Source organism: Triticum aestivum, chromosome 7A (assembly GCF_018294505.1).
Source record: "Triticum aestivum cultivar Chinese Spring chromosome 7A, IWGSC CS RefSeq v2.1, whole genome shotgun sequence".
Lineage (NCBI taxonomy): Eukaryota > Viridiplantae > Streptophyta > Magnoliopsida > Poales > Poaceae > Triticum > Triticum aestivum.
Genome location: NC_057812.1, coordinates 72,822,100 through 72,837,974, shown reverse-complemented (window position 1 = coordinate 72,837,974; position 15,875 = coordinate 72,822,100). Strand labels below are relative to the sequence as shown.

The window sequence follows — 15,875 nt, the reverse complement described above, 5'->3', positions numbered from 1 at the left end:
CATCACCTGTAATCTTGAAATAAATTCAGGAATAAATGCGAGCACTAGGACTTAACCCTGATGGGTTGGGGATATCACTGTCCACCTAACCATCCAACAACAGATTGTTTTCTGATTCTGACCAAGTTTATGTTGTTTTAAAGTGTTACCTAAAGTTTTATCTATTTATTTATTTTGTTTTGATGTGTATTATATAGTGTTGTGTTGTGTGTCAGCAAAATAAGATCGTATTTGTTGAATCTCTATCTACTTTATCAGGTTTTTTCTTGTTTCAGAATGCATCTTAATGTCTTGTAATGTCTTAATCTTAAAAGAGTATCACATGGAAACCAAGTTATGGTGAAAACCATGTGAAAACAGTGTTTTGAAGTTAAAAAAAAACGGGGCCTTATGAGTGTGATGTTCTATTAGCATGTGAAATTCTCAAGTTCATACACATTACCATTGACGTGGTACAAAAGAAAACAACATAAACATTGAATAGTGCCGAACAATAAACATCATTAATTTTTTCTATATTTTTTCATAGCTCGTAAATGGTAATGTGTTTAAACTTGGAGTTTCTCATGCCAATAGAACATCACTCTCTTATCATTTCCATTTTTCAGTTTTCTTCTTAAACTTTCAAACGAAGTTCTCTTTGAAACTTGGTTTTTATGTGATATTCTCTCGGTATCTTATACCACTAAATTCCAGATGTACAACACACATTCAACGGTGGATTAATGCACGCTATATAGCAATAGAATGTTTGGTACAAAAACCACTTCCGTTGTGCTTCCATTGATAGGCGAGTCGGGAAACGTGAAAAATCAAGTAAACATACCATTTATTTCCCTTGCGTGCTTCAGACACACGAAGTACAAAACTCATGTTTGAGCAACATATAATCCCATTTTTCTTGGCACAGTAGATGCCAACTTACCACCCCATGCGTACATCGTCCTTAACTGATACAGGCTACTTGACAAGCGCTTGGACGTTCGTGCGAGCTTACCTAATTAGTGGTGCTGAGGGTCCGGGCCGCCGGGGCTGGACCTCTTGGACTCTGAGTAAGGCATGGCCGCTCTTCCAGCTGCTGACTGCCGTGCGCTACTCGCCACGGTCGTCGCCGCCTCCCTCGAGAAGACGGCGGCGACATTGCTCCCACCGGCCAGCATTCTCCGGCCAGCCACCGTCACCTGCAGGAGGTCAGCCTCGCAACGTGAGGCAGCAGACAGCAGCAGCAGCAGGATGAGCACGGCGCACACCGCCGGCATGCTCCTCGACGTGCTCAAGCTGGACGCCATGAAGTGTATGAGCCTATGAGGTAACGCTGTAGCTAGCTAGCTAGATCCGTCGTGCTCGTGGAATGGAATGCTACCTCGCACTAGAAGAGTAGACTGCCGGTGGTGGTCAGTTCGGTACGACGTAGCTGCACGACGCTGAGCTGATTTATAGGGGGGCGAGCGAGCGGTTTGCCGTTACCACAAAACACTAAGCGTTGGCGCCATGGGTGGAGAGATGGCCTGTGTCGCACTCGCACTGACAGCGACGAACGAGCGACGAGAGGGTAATGATCTCATACCGTCACTCACCGGACGAGAACGGGGGGCCGGCAACTTGATGCTCGTGGCCCCGTGTGATCGATCACATATGATATATGCCTTGTTGCAAATACAAAATTGGCAAGTTGGAGGAGAAAAGAGGCCTTTCTTTTTCTTTGGACCCTCCCGATCGGATTTTCAGGAAGGAGAAATCTCCCATTACAGCAATAGATATCCATGCATGTTTTCTTTTTTTTAGAAAAAAGCTCCATTCATGCATGTTTGACATTGTTTGTTGGACCAACCAACCATCATTATCGATAGGTTTCATTACACCATTGGAATGACATGAGCAATTAAATCCGTGGGAATGGGTATCTTGGGCCATTCCAGATCACCGCGGGCGAATCATGGGCCGCCGTAATCTTCATCCGGGCACATGCATATCTCTCACCGCCTGCCTCTTGCCACCACCACATGATGAACTTTGTCCACACTACTTACTACGTACGTAAGCGCGCACGTACGCCATTGTTGATATGTCAAAGAGGTTGCGTCCACGCACGCACCCATTTGTAACTCCATCGACCTTGCCAAATTGGAGTCTGAGATCTATCGGTCGAGTCATTGAGCTAGGCAAGAGCTTCCCATTCGCCTAACTCGTAAAGGCGAGTAACCACCCTAGCTGGCTAGCTATACTATGCATACGGCATACCGACAGCTCGTTGGCCGTCGATCCGTGCATGAGTAGATCAGTGCATGCAAAATGCCCTCTCTCAGCTAACTCGAACCGGCCATGCATGACGACCAACTCGGTCACTTTCCACCGGCCCGTCAATTGTATAATAGGACGGAGCAATGGATGGAGTTCTAGGTATGGCTCCAATGGCGGCCTGGTTAAACTACCGTGAGACCCCCCACGGCATGCACTATGGCCATGGCCGTGCATGCATGCACGAAGGTGGCCGGCCATTGGAGGCTTTCCCCCCATAGGGCCATGCGACTCTCGGGCGCCAGAGAAGCCGGATGCGGCAACCAGGGGAGAGCCATATATGGGCACACCCTTGTGATTAACAAACATGGGACGGAGGTACACCGATCGAGTGCTGCTGCATTATTGTCTTTTCGGAGAAGAAAAGGAAGTGTTATGGGGCATGGGGCACGAAGGAAAATGTGCAGATACAATTCTTTGACACAAGTGAATGGCAAGATTAGCTGGAGCAAGACCTGACCAGTGTGTGGTCTTCTGGTTCTGGAGATGCATGTGAAAAGGCACCCACGGGTGAAAAGGAAGAGGTGGTTCTTCACGGTGATGATCCCAACGTTCCAAAAGAACAAGTGATTATCCCAGGGCCAAGTTGCAACTCGCAACTCAGATAGAAAGAAATACATGATTCGATCGTCGTCTCTGCACTGATAGTAGAGGAGATTCATGCCAGTGACAACGCCACCAACTCAGAAAGATGCGAAGCGATCCGAGCGTTGTCATGTAGTTCCGAGTTGGATCTGATTTTGTTTATGTTCTGTATGAGTCGGAAAGCAGCACTATCTATCTGCCTAACAGCCACTGTAAACAGAGTTACTTTCTGTTGAGAGAGAATTACCAGGGTATCAACAACGGCCAATGGCTGCAAAAAGGAGTGGAATATACAGCTAGGTACAAAGACACACAGCCAAGAAACTCAGCAGGATATGCTACTCTGGGAGGAAGGGTAGCCTGGTGACACCACTCTGCCTATAGTCCATGCCATCGGAGCTGCTACCTGAATCTTTGAGCCCGGTTGATGCACCTTGCTCCGAGTTGGTACCTTCTTCCCTGTCCGCAAATTGCGGAAGGATCGTCAGGCAAGCGTTCGGCTCCTTGCTCATGACTTCCCACTTGAGGTTGAAGCTTTCGACGAGGTTCACTTGGGAGGAGATGATGGCTGACGGTCTGGGCAGGAGCTGCACGCTCCCCTTTCGGGATCACTACTTGCTCTTCATTCACAATGCACTGTTCTTTTTCTTTTCTTTTTTGAAGTGGCAGAATGATTATACGTGACTCTGGAAGCCTTGATGTTCAAGACAAGGACCCCCCACCAATGTAGCCGGCAGACTCATGTAATCCTAGGATCCCGATATCTTATATAAGCGGAGGCCGGGATAGTCGATAGAACACATCTTAAAGAATATTCAGTCCCTTGATACTTTACCTGCATACTTTGTACACACACCAACATAATATACACAATCATGACGTACGGTGTTATCTCATCCGTGAGAGTCTAAACTGGGGTAAAACCTTGCCCCTATTACCACCGTGCCAAGTCGCCTAGATAGAAGACCATGTCAAGGGATCTGCCGGAATTAGCTCTGACGGGTGCAGCTTTGCATGAAGCACTCGCGTGAAAAGGACAAACTATTTTTCCTGAAAGTGAAGCACGAGTTGGTTCAGTTCGAAGCACGAGTTATTACAGTTTTGACCATGTTAGTACAATTTTGGAGCACATATTTCGCCTGAAAAAAGTTCGTCCAAACTTATCAATATGAGATCTAGCTTTGAAGATCTTGACGCGAGGAATGCAACAGTCAAAGTGGTTCCCGATTTGGACACACAGATAAATCATTTGAAAATTGAATCTACAAAAACAGCACAAATAAACCAACCCATCTCTCCTGCACGTGTTGGAAAGAAATCACACCAAAACTATTTAATTGCTACAATCGCACGATGCACCACTTGTCACCACCGAAGATGGTGTGGGTGACCTTTGTAAGGGATACCCCTTAATTAGTGAATTATAGAGGGTGTGCGTTTTGTACTCTCGTATCCAGTGCAACAAGCGCCCAAATAGAAATTCCTTCAGTGGGCACAATTGCTAAATCTCGCATGTTGCAAACCTATAGCGTGGTTGCCTACAACGCGGAGGCCGTGGCTGGCCCAGCTTCCCGTTTACTCCGATATTATGTTATTAGTTCTTTGGTTTTGTTTCCTAAGTAATTGTTTTGGCTTTGTGTTTGACTTTGTTCGGGTTTCCCTTTTTTGGATTTTACTGTATTTCCTGCTTTTCCCTTTTCCTTTTCCCTTTTCCATGTTTCTAGTTTCTTTTTATTTTTTTCTTTTGTCTCTTTTCTGATTAAAAATACATTGACATCTTCTGAAATGTACTATGACATTTTATAGATATATTAGTTTTAACAAAACTGTGTGAACATTTCTAAAAATTACATGAACATATTTAACAAAATGCATAAATGTCTTTCAGAAATTATATATTTTCTAGAAAAATTCATGACCATTTTTAAATTTCATAGGCAGTAATTGAATATATGATGAACAATTTTGAATACATGATCAAAGTTAAATTGGGCAACAAGCATTTTTAAATATAATATGACCATTTTCAAAATACACTATGGATAATAATTTTAATAAATGGTGAGTGTTTTCCAAATATGCGAGAATTTTTTTTGTATACATGATGAACAATGTCCCGATAAGTATCGAACTTGTTCTAAATACACGATGAATATTTTTCAAATAGGTGATGACTATTTTTTGAATTGGGTTGAACAATTTTCCCATACATGCTGAACATTTTCTAACTATCTAGTGAATATTTTTCTAATACCTAGCAAATATTTACTAAATTTGCAGAAAATATATTTCAAATACGTCATGAACATTTGTCAAATACATGATGAATATTTTTTAATATGAGATGAACAATTGTTAGATACGAGAAAAATGTTCCAAATATGAGATGAGCATGCAATTAAATACGTGGGAATTTTTTTACAGTACACAATGACTATTTTCTAATACCGTTGAACAATTTCTAAACATCCATTGAACATTTTTTTATAGATGATGAATATTCCTTAATAAGAAAAACAAAATATATTCCAAAAAAATAAAAGTTTTAGAACTTTGCAAAATATCTTTACTATTTATGGGGAGTTGGTAGGTTTGTGTCACCTTATGCTATGGTTTTTTCCTTTCACTCCCTGTTCCCCTTTGGTTTCCTATTGGTTGTTTTACACGGATGCGACGTAAAATTAATACCAACGCAAATAGAGTAATTTGAAATTATTTAAACTAAATCAGTACATTCTCAAAACCACATTATGGTTTAACTCAATCAAATGAAATCAAATTTTACCAAAATCTCAATTAAATCAAAACTTTCTTGTCTTCGCCTACCCATACCCAAATCTTAACAAAACCTCTACTAAATCAAAATTTTACTTGCATTCCTCTACCATACTCAAATCAAATTAAATCTTGCAAAAATTCTAGAAAGGTGGGTGTAAGGTATATGTCGGACAAGATTGATGTTGAATCACAAGAATATGTATGCACGCGTTGCAACACATGAGCAATTAGCTAGTAAATTAAAAAAGGGAGAAAACGGAAAATAGAAAGAAAAAATGCAGAACCAGCAAAACCGGCAGAAAATAGAGTAACTTGAAGTCTGCCGTGGTGATAAAAAAACACATGAAGGGCAGTAAGAAAGCTGAAGAAAATCGGTGGGATGCGGCGTACATCGTCGGTTGTTGGGCCCAAAACCGATCCCTGTAGGAGAGGCGAGCATCTGGCCCGCTAAAGGCGACATATAGATACCGCCTCCAATGGGATTTGCTAAACATTGCCACAAACAGACCTCATGCCACGCTTGAACACGTTTCCTGCTTCATGAATTCCTTCATAAACTCTTGTGTCCATCGTTGATGAATCATAGTCTCACCACTCTTTCTAGTGCGAACAAAGCTTAGCTTGGATGGTTAGGTTGCTTATCATGAAATCGGCCCACCCATATTCAATTCTTAGACTTGACATAGACACTTGCATATTTCCTAGATTTATTTCAGGCTCCTCGACGCTACTCTTTCAGTGCTATGACGTGCCCGTCAACTACGAGGGACATGTGCTGACTTCGCCAATCACAACATTTACCGACTTAATCTTTTGAAGATGATCAAAGGGGTAGGGATGTGTGCATGTCTTTATATGTATGCGTGTGCATGCATGTTGTGAGCATATGTGCTTTCTGAAAAGAAATATCCTCTTTCTCTTCTCTGGGTGTCTATGTTGTCGGTAACCAAGCCACTGTATGAAAGACAAGCACAATTTTTTTTACTCCCTCCACTTTTGAAACAAAGAGACATATTAGTGGTGAGATCAGCCATCCACAAACGCTTCACTGGCCTAACATCATAGTGATGAATTTGAAGGATAGTACATCTTAACGCAATGAATGTATAGCGAACCAACTTGTGGTTGGATAGTTAGAAGGGCAATGGTATCCTTAATTATCCCACCAGAGTTCAAGTATTAAACTTGACATTGGTGCTCGTATTTTTTTGGATTTATTTCAGGCCTTCTGGCGATGTGCGTTTAGTGGGAGGAGGAGGCATCTATGGCGACATCGTCATATAGTGTGTGTGTGTGTGCGTGCGTTCATAGGGGTGAATGTATGCGTGTATGTATGAATGTCTACGTATGTATTACGTTTAAATGTGATGAATGTATAGTAGTGTATCGGTTTTTTCTAAAAAAATGAGTGGTGTATCTGGAGAAATGACTTTTACATGCTCTTGCTATACGGTGTGCAACATCCATTGTCCATCTTTTTTTTTAATAAAAGTTGTTCCTTATTTACACAAAATAAAGCATCAAGGTGATACAATTAAAATGAGCACTGACCCATTGTCATTCGAGCCATGTTTTTTGCTTTTGACAAAGCCATGATCTCTCACTCATGATGTCACGTTGTGTGCCAACAAATATGAATGCACTCCGGATTTTTAGGTACTTTATCAAGTTTTCTCTTATTTAAGAATGTATCTTAGTGTTTTGTATTGTTTCATCTTAAGCACACCATTGAATTCCAGATGCACCAATCTACACCAAATTCGACGCTATTATATAGCATGCATGGTATAAAAATCACTCATGACCGATATATGAGGCAGAAAGAGTGAAAGATAATATATGCTTTATTTTTCTTGCATGCTTCAGAGATATGAATTACAAAACTCATGTTTGAGCAATACTAGTAGTATACTAGATCATAAAAGCACGCGTCCGCGCCCGGCCATCTTTAAACAAGGAATATGCAAATACTTAGGAATGCTATAAGGTGGTATAAATATCTGAGATAATTTTACCGACCAAATGAATTATAGTTTAATGTGAGTATACTATACAGTGAGTGTTAAATTTAAACGCTCTGTGGGGAGCATAGTATGTCTAGATATCAAAGCACAAAGATGCAAGCACATTCACTAGCTGCAATGTGGAAAGCTATGGGACGCCATTCAAGAATCTGAAAGGTCGGTATTCTCTGGAGTCTCAAGACATTGAAGAATCCAAAGATTTGGTATATCTTAGTGGCATCAAATATCATCCTATCTAACACAATGTCAGTGTATTGTTGATAAAAAATGGAAACAGAATCATGCAAATGATTAGCAATATCGTTCATTTTATTTATCTAAATATATTATGTGCAGGAGATTAAATATTTTGATAAATTATTTGTATAAACACGTGTGCTCTATATATGTGCATGTTGCCGTAAGCCCTAACTATCCCACATATATTTTGTTCTTATATCATTATTAAGAACATAACATCTTACTATTGATATTAACTTGGGCAAGAAAAATGTATGAAATAGATGATGTTAGTCACATAAATTTAAGAAATACTATTTGTTGGGGATATGACTATTTGTGTAAGCCATCCAGGAGAGGCCGGGTTACGCAAATAGAGGTTCATCAGAAGCCCAAGACCAAGGCATGAAGATGGCGGTTCACTAAAAGGCTTAAAGGCCCACAGGCGACTTTGAGGCCCGTAAAGATAAACCGCCATGATGGTATAACTTGTACTGTAAGGTAGAAGTAACTAGTCGCCGAGCCGGACACTGTTTATGAGCCGGCCGGGACTCTGTAGGCCGCATGGCGTCAACCCGTGTATATAAGGGGACGACCCGCCAGTGGCTTAGGAAGAAAAAAAGAACGGATCGAGAGCCAGGCATAGCGTATCTCGCTCCCTGGTCATCGAAACCTCAAGCAATTCCAACCCAACTAGACGTAGGCCTTCCTTCACCGTAAGGGGTTGAACTAGTATAAACCTCACGTGTCCTTGTCCCGATTAACCCCTTTAAGCTTCCTAGTTGCGATGGCTCCACGACTAAGTCCTTGCAAAAGGACATCTGCCGTGACAAATTCCACGACAGTTGGCGCCCACCGTGGGGCCAGCGCACGGCGGATTTGAGTTCTTGAAGGGCAGCTTCGAAGGGCTCAAGGGATACGCAGTTGGCCGGATGAACAAGAGTCGTCGCGGCAAGATCTACATCAACGATGAAGGCTGGGGCCCCGACGCCGGCTCAATTGAGTACGGGTACCGGGTCCCCTTTGGCGGAATTCACGCCTTCATCGGCCGGATTGGTGAGCTGGGCCCTGAGCCGGACAGTTGCACCGACCTCGTCGAGACGGCTTAGCGTGCGAAACCCGCCCGAGCTCAGCCCGTCGTGAAGCGTGCCTTTGTGGGTTGCATCCACGGAGGTAAACTTTCTGAAGGATTTGAAGGTGATGGTGAGCCGGCCGTCCTCTCTAACGGTGATTCCTCCGTTGGCTCAACAGATTCGCTGTATCAAGTTCAAGATGGTGTGCTTGGGGGCTGTTCCGATGGCAGCACCATTCCGGACCCCTTAGAGTCGCCAAACTGGGCAGGAGTCTTCATGGCTGGTACTCAACCCGGCCAAAATTCTACGGCCTCAGCGGCGATAACGTCCGGGTTAGGAGCAGCCGGGGCAGGAGGCCATGTGCGCTCACCGACTCAGGTGCTGATGGATCTCATGGATAAACTTATGGCCTTGTTAACTGCTACAGTCGTCCCTGCGAACCAATCTGAGCATGAGGCAGAGGTGGCACAGGTTCGCGATGAGATCGCCTGGGCCAGGGAAACCTTAGCAGCTGAAGATACTAGATTAGCCACAGAGCGAGCGGCTTTGGACGTACGGGCGCAACAACTTCAGGCAGAGGCCTTTCAGCTCACGTTGAGTTTGAACGCATCTAATGAGGTAATGAGGAGGAGACATCAGAAAACTCAGTCCCGTTTACCTCAGATTTATGATCCTCGGAATCTCTTTGCTACACCCGGGGCCGGCCCAAGTAACCCGCCAGGTGCAAATCAGTTTATGACATCCGGAGCGGGAGGCCCAGTCCAGCCTCCGGTGACGGCGCCTCTTCACGGCAATATGGCACCGCCCCACTACGTACCAATACCACAGGGTCACTTCTCCAACCCCATGGAGAACTTAATCGCAGCATCAGCACGTTTGGCGGCTCTCCCAGTAGATGGTGATGATCCGACAGCAGTGGAAACCCGGAGGATCAGGGAACTTGTCCAAACAGCCCTGGCTCAGCAAGAGACCTACTCCTATAGCCGGGACAGGATTCACTCAACTCCTCCACCCTGGTTAGCTCCGCCTCGTCAAAACCGGAGCCCGAGTTACAGTAGACACATGGAGTCAGAGGCCTTGTCAAGTAGCGCTCAGCGCCGGAACCAGCCCGGCGGGTATAACCCGGTTCAGGATCGGATACGCCAGGAGGACGAGCGGGCGGCTCAGCTAGCGGCTCAACAGGACTCACTGGCTTACCCGACGACTTCCGTTGAGGCGGGTGTTGCTACTAGAACCGGAGGAGTTCCTTGTCTGGTACCGGCTCTACGTAATGTACGTCTGCCCAAGGATTTCAAGGGACCTCGAAAGGTGCCGAATTATACGGCCGATTTACAGCCTGGGGCGTGGATTGAAAGTTATGAGATGGCCATGGAGCTGCTGGAGGTTAGTGATGAAGCGATGGCTAAATACTTCACCATGATGTTGGACGGAACGGCCCGTTCTTGCTTAAAGGGTTTGCCACCCAATTCCATTAGTTCATGGGCGGAGCTAAAGGCCCGTTTCATCCAGAACTTCAAGGACACTTGCAAGCAGTCTATGTCGATTGTGGACCTGACAAATTATAAGCAGGAGGAAGGTGAATCTACAACTCATTGGGTGCGCCGGGTCAAAGATATAATACATTCGTCTGACAAGATGGATGCCGGCTCAGCAGTTCTCATGCTGGAGAAGAATTGCCGCTTTGAGCCTCTGAGACAGAAATTGGGGCGCCTTAAGCGTGATTGCAACGATATGGGGATGCTGATGGCGGCTTTAGTCAAGTATGCCGATTCTGATAGTACCAAGGATCCCGCGTCTGATGAGGAAAAGACAGGGAAGGGAAAGAAGAACGGTAATGGAAAGGGTCAGCAGCATAACCCGGCGAGTCAAGGAGGCAATAAGCGTAAGGCGGACGGTAACCCGGAATTTGTGGCCAATGCACAGGGTAACAATCAGTAGCGCAAAGGAAAGCCACCCCCTCAGTTTGGTGGGTCAAGTCCGTCTCTTGAGCAACTACTCAATGAGCCCTGCCCGAAACACGGCACCCGGGAACGACCAGCGACTCATTTATGGAAGGATTGCGCAATCATGAAGGCTTTCAAGAATTCTAATACGTTTGATGGCAATCAAGGCCCAGGCGGCGGCTCAGGACCTGGCGGCTTTCATGGCCCGGGCGGCGGTTCAGGATCCGGTTTTCAGGGAAGCCAGGGTGGTTATAATCAACAGCAGTCTGGTCAAGGAGGTCAGCAGCAGCAGCAGTCGGGTTATCAGAGACATCCAAAATAGCTAAACAGTGGGCAGTATCACGTGTTCACCACAAGTTTGTGTAAACGTGATCAGAAAGTTCATAAGAGGGCTGTGAATTCTGTTGAGCCAGCAGTTCCTTGTTACTTGAGGTGGTCGGAACAGCCTATTGTCTGGAGCAGGGAGGATCACCCTCCCCGGGTTGATAATCCGTGTCAACTGGCCCTGGTGGTGGCACCGCAGGTTGGTGGTTATAAATTTACTAAGGTGCTCATGGATGAAGGGAGCAGCATCAACATCCTCTATTACGAGACCTTTCGGCGCATGGGCTTAACTGACAAGAATTTAAATACTTCCAACACCGTCTTCCATGGAGTGGTGCCTGGTAAGTCGGCGTATCCTGTGGGTAAGATTGAACTAGAGGTGGCTTTTGGAGACAAGCATGATTCTAGGGTGGAAAGGTTAACTTTTGAAGTGGTCAAAATCAAGAGTCCATATCACGCTTTGTTCGGGCGACCGGCTTATGCCAAGTTCATGGCGCGGCCGTGTTATGTTTATTTACAGCTCAACATACCGGGTTACAAGGGTACCATCACTGTGCATGGAAGCCGACTACGGAGCATGACCCGGCCATGAAGTTTAAATCGGCTGCAGAGACTAAGCTTGTTGATTTTACTCCGGGCGATTCGTCTAAGCAATTCAGCATCAGTGCCAACTTGAATCCTAAATAGGAAAGCGCGCTCATCGAGTTCATCCGTGAGAACCGGGACATCTTTGCATGGAAGCCTTCTGACATGCCGAGTGTACCGAGAGGACTCGCTGAGCACACTCTTAATATTGATCCGAAGTATAAGCCGGTCAGGCAGTTTCTGCGGCGATTCAATGAGGAGCGATGAAAAGCTATAGGAGAAGAGGTCGCCCAGCTCTTGGCGGCTGGGTTCATTGTCGAAGTTTTTCACCCGGAGTGGTTGGCTAACCCGGTGCTCGTGCTCAAGAAAAGCGGCACCTGGCAGATGTGTGTGGATTACACGGACTTAAATAAGGCTTGTCCAGTTGATCCTTTCGCTCTCCCCCGTATTGATCAAATAATTGATGCTACGGCGGGTTGTGCGCATTTGAGCTTTTTGGATGCTTACTCTGGTTATCATCAGATCAAGATGGCAGTCAAGGACCAGGAGAAGATGGCTTTCATCACTCCGTTTGGAGCCTTCTGCTATGTGTCTATGCCTTTTGGGCTCAAGAGTGTCCAGACGACTTATCAACGGTGTGTACAAAATTGTCTCCACAATCAGATTGGGCGCAATGTTCATGCTTATGTGGATGACATAGTGGTGAAATCCAGAGAGGCGGAAACCTTGATATCTGATCTCAGAGAAACCTTTGACAATCTCCGGGTTTACAAAATGATGCTTAACCCGGAGAAGTGTGTATTTGGTGTGCCCGCAGGCAAGGTTTTGGGATTCTTGGTCTCAAATAGGGGCATCGAGGCTAATCCGGAGAAGATTAAGGCAATCACTTCTTTGGCTAAACCGGCATGTATCAATGATGTTCAGCGACTGGCGGGTCGTGTTGCCGCCTTAAGCCGGTTCATAAGCCGGTTAGGTGAGAAGGCCCTACCGCTGTACCAACTGATGAAGAAGGCAGACACCTTTGTCTGGAGTAATGCTGCTAATGCTGCTTTTGAGGATTTGAAGAGGCAGTTATCTGAGCCGCCAGTTCTTGCAGCTGCCATTGACAAAGAGCCTTTGCTGTTATATGTGGCTGCTAATTCACGAGCCGTCAATGTGGCAATTGTGGTAGAGCGCAAGGAGGCTGGTAAGGAACATTCGGTTCAACGGCCGGTTTATTATGTCAGTGAGGTACTCATCAAGTCAAAACAAAGATATCCTCATTGGCAGAAACTTGTTTGCAGGGTGTTCATGGCAAGCCGGAAGCTGAAGCAATACTTCCAAGGTCACCCTATCACTGTGGTAAGTTCTGCTCCCTTGGGAGACATTATTCAGAACAGAGAGGCTACAAGACGAGTCGCCAAGTGGGCCATCGAGCTCGGGCCTCATGGTCTGAAGTACGTACCATGCACTGCCATTAAGTCTCAAGCTTTGGTGGATTTCATCAACGACTAGACAGAGCTACAGGCACCTGAGGAGAAGCCCGATAACACTTATTGGACTATTCACTTTGATGGGTCCAGACAGTTGGAAGGCTCGGGGGCTGGAGTCGTGTTAACTTCCCCTCGAGGTGACAAATTTTGTTATGTGCTCCGGCTTATGTTTCCTTGTACTAACAATGCAGCTGAGTATGAGGCCCTACTCCATGGTCTCCGGATGGCCAAAGAGATGAACTTGAGCCGGGTAAGGTGCTTGGGAGACTCAGACCTTGTGGCTCAACAGGTGTCAGGCAAGTGGGACTCTAAAGATCCCCTTATGGCGGCTTACCGTCGTGAAGTCGATGCTGTGGCTGGACATTTCAAGGGTTATGTGGTGGAACATATTGATCGAAGGAAGAATGAGGCGGCTGATGCCTTATGCCGGCTGGGATCTCAGCGTAAGCCGGTGCCGCCTAACACCTTTCTTGATGTTTTGAATAATCCTTCTGTTAAGTTACCTACAGAGGAAGATCTGGCAATACCAGACGCGGAGGCACAGCTGGTGGCGGCTCTCCACATTATCCTGGATTGGACAGTGCCTTATTTGGCTTACATGACCTGGGGAGAGTTGCCTGAAGATGAGACCTTGGCAAGACAAATCGCCCCGCGGTCCAAGTCCATGACAATTGTCAATGGCGAGTTACATCATTGCAGCGTCACTAGAGCGTTTCAACGTTGCGTGTCACCTACAGAGGGTCAGGAGATCCTTCGTGAGATTCATGAAGGCGATTGTGGTCATCACGCCGGCTCAAAATCTCTTGTGGCCAAAGCTTTCCGTCATGGGTTTTATTGGATGACGGCTCATGCTGATGCAGAAGACCTGGTCAGTAAATGTGACGGATGTCAGAAATTCTCACGACGAGCCCATGTGCCGGCTCAAGAATTAAGGATGATTCGAATTACTTGGCCGTTTGCAGTCTGGGGGCTTGATATGGTCGGGCCTTTCGAAATGTCTAAGGATAAAAAGACGCACCTCTTGGTGGCGGTTGACAAGTTCACAAAGTGGGTGGAGGCGGAGCCAGTCAGTAACTGTGATGCAGCCACGGCGGTCCAGTTTATGAAAAAGGTGATTTTTCGCTTTGGTTTTCCACACAGCATCATAACTGATAATGGCACTAACCTCTCCAAAGGAGCTATGGAAGAGTTCTGTCAACGAGAGCATATCCGGCTTGACGTTTCAGCTGTGTCCCACCCTCAATCCAATGGTCAAGCAGAACGAGCTAATCAAGAAATCTTGAGGGGTATCAAGCCCCGGCTCTTGGTCCCCTTGCAGCGGACGCCGGGTTGTTGGGTGGAGGAGTTACCTTCTGTACTTTGGAGCATCAATACTACACCTAACAGATCTATGGGTTACACGCCTTTCTTTATGGTGTATGGAGCAGAGGCGGTCCTGCCAAGTGACATCCGTCATGACTCACCCCGTGTGGCGGCTTATGTTGAGGAAGACAACGAAAAAGCTCGGCAAGACGCACTTGACCTGTTGGTTGAAGAGCGGGACTTGGCAATAGCCCGCTCGGTGATTTACCAGCAAGACCTGCGCCGCTACCACAACCGCCGGGTTAGGTCCAGAACCTTTCAGGAAGGCAACTTAGTGCTCCGACTCATCCAGGATCAATCCGACATGCACAAGTTATCCCCTCTTTGGGAAGGACCCTTTGTGGTCAGCAAGAATCTGAACAACGGATCATACTACCTTATCGAGGTTCGGGAGCACAAAGACTCACGTAAGTCGGAGGAGGAGACCCGTCGGCCGTGGAATATCGCTCATCTTCAGCCTTATTATACTTAAGCCATCGGCTCTAGTGTGTATATACTTATACTATGTATATTACATAAAGCAATAAAGTAGGACCTCTGTCCTTTTTTCCACTCCCAAAAAAGGTTTATGTGTTTTCTTTGTCAAGTGGTGGAGATAACTAAGGAGAAGCAGATCATATCTGAATCTGGCTTTCCTTTGGTCCGGCTTATGATCATATCTGAATCTAGCCATGATCACTTGGGGGCTTCCTGTTCAAACATAGGTCGTATTCGAACCAAAGAGAACATAGCTGTCGATACCCACTTGATCGGCATACTGCCAAACCCACTTGGGGGCTTCTTGATCATATTTGAATCATAGCTTAACCCCTTTGGGTCTGACGTGGATCGTATTCGAATCAGCATCATTAAACAACTCTTATGGTCACTTGGGGGCTTCCTGTTCAAACATAGGTCGTATTCGAACCAAAGAGAACATAGTTGTCGATACCCACTTGATCGGCATCGCCACAGCCACTGGGGGCTAACAGATCGTATCCGAATCTTAGCTCAACCCCTTTGGAACGGTTCACTGATCGTATTCGAATCAGAAACCCTTGAATTTTGTTCATCATATTTTACAAGTATCAACATTGGATATCTTGCGACCCTCTTGAAAATACAATGGAATACATTGCAATCCTCCAGGATTAATATTGGTTACATCAGGTTGTTAAGTACCAGGTGAACTTTTATGTGCCAATTTTCAGGAGTTAAACTTACCCTCAGGGG

At 45.6% G+C, this 15,875-nt stretch overlaps 1 protein-coding gene across 1 annotated transcript; it reads right to left on the bottom strand.

Moving 5' to 3' along the window:
* Positions 1 to 805: 805 nt before the first annotated feature.
* LOC123148768 (uncharacterized) lies at positions 806 to 1,370 on the bottom strand. Its single transcript, XM_044568254.1, has one exon. The coding sequence runs from the start codon at positions 1,287 to 1,289 to the stop codon at positions 1,002 to 1,004; it is 288 nt and encodes a 95-aa protein (XP_044424189.1). The 5' UTR covers positions 1,290 to 1,370; the 3' UTR covers positions 806 to 1,001.
* Positions 1,371 to 15,875: the final 14,505 nt, after the last annotated feature.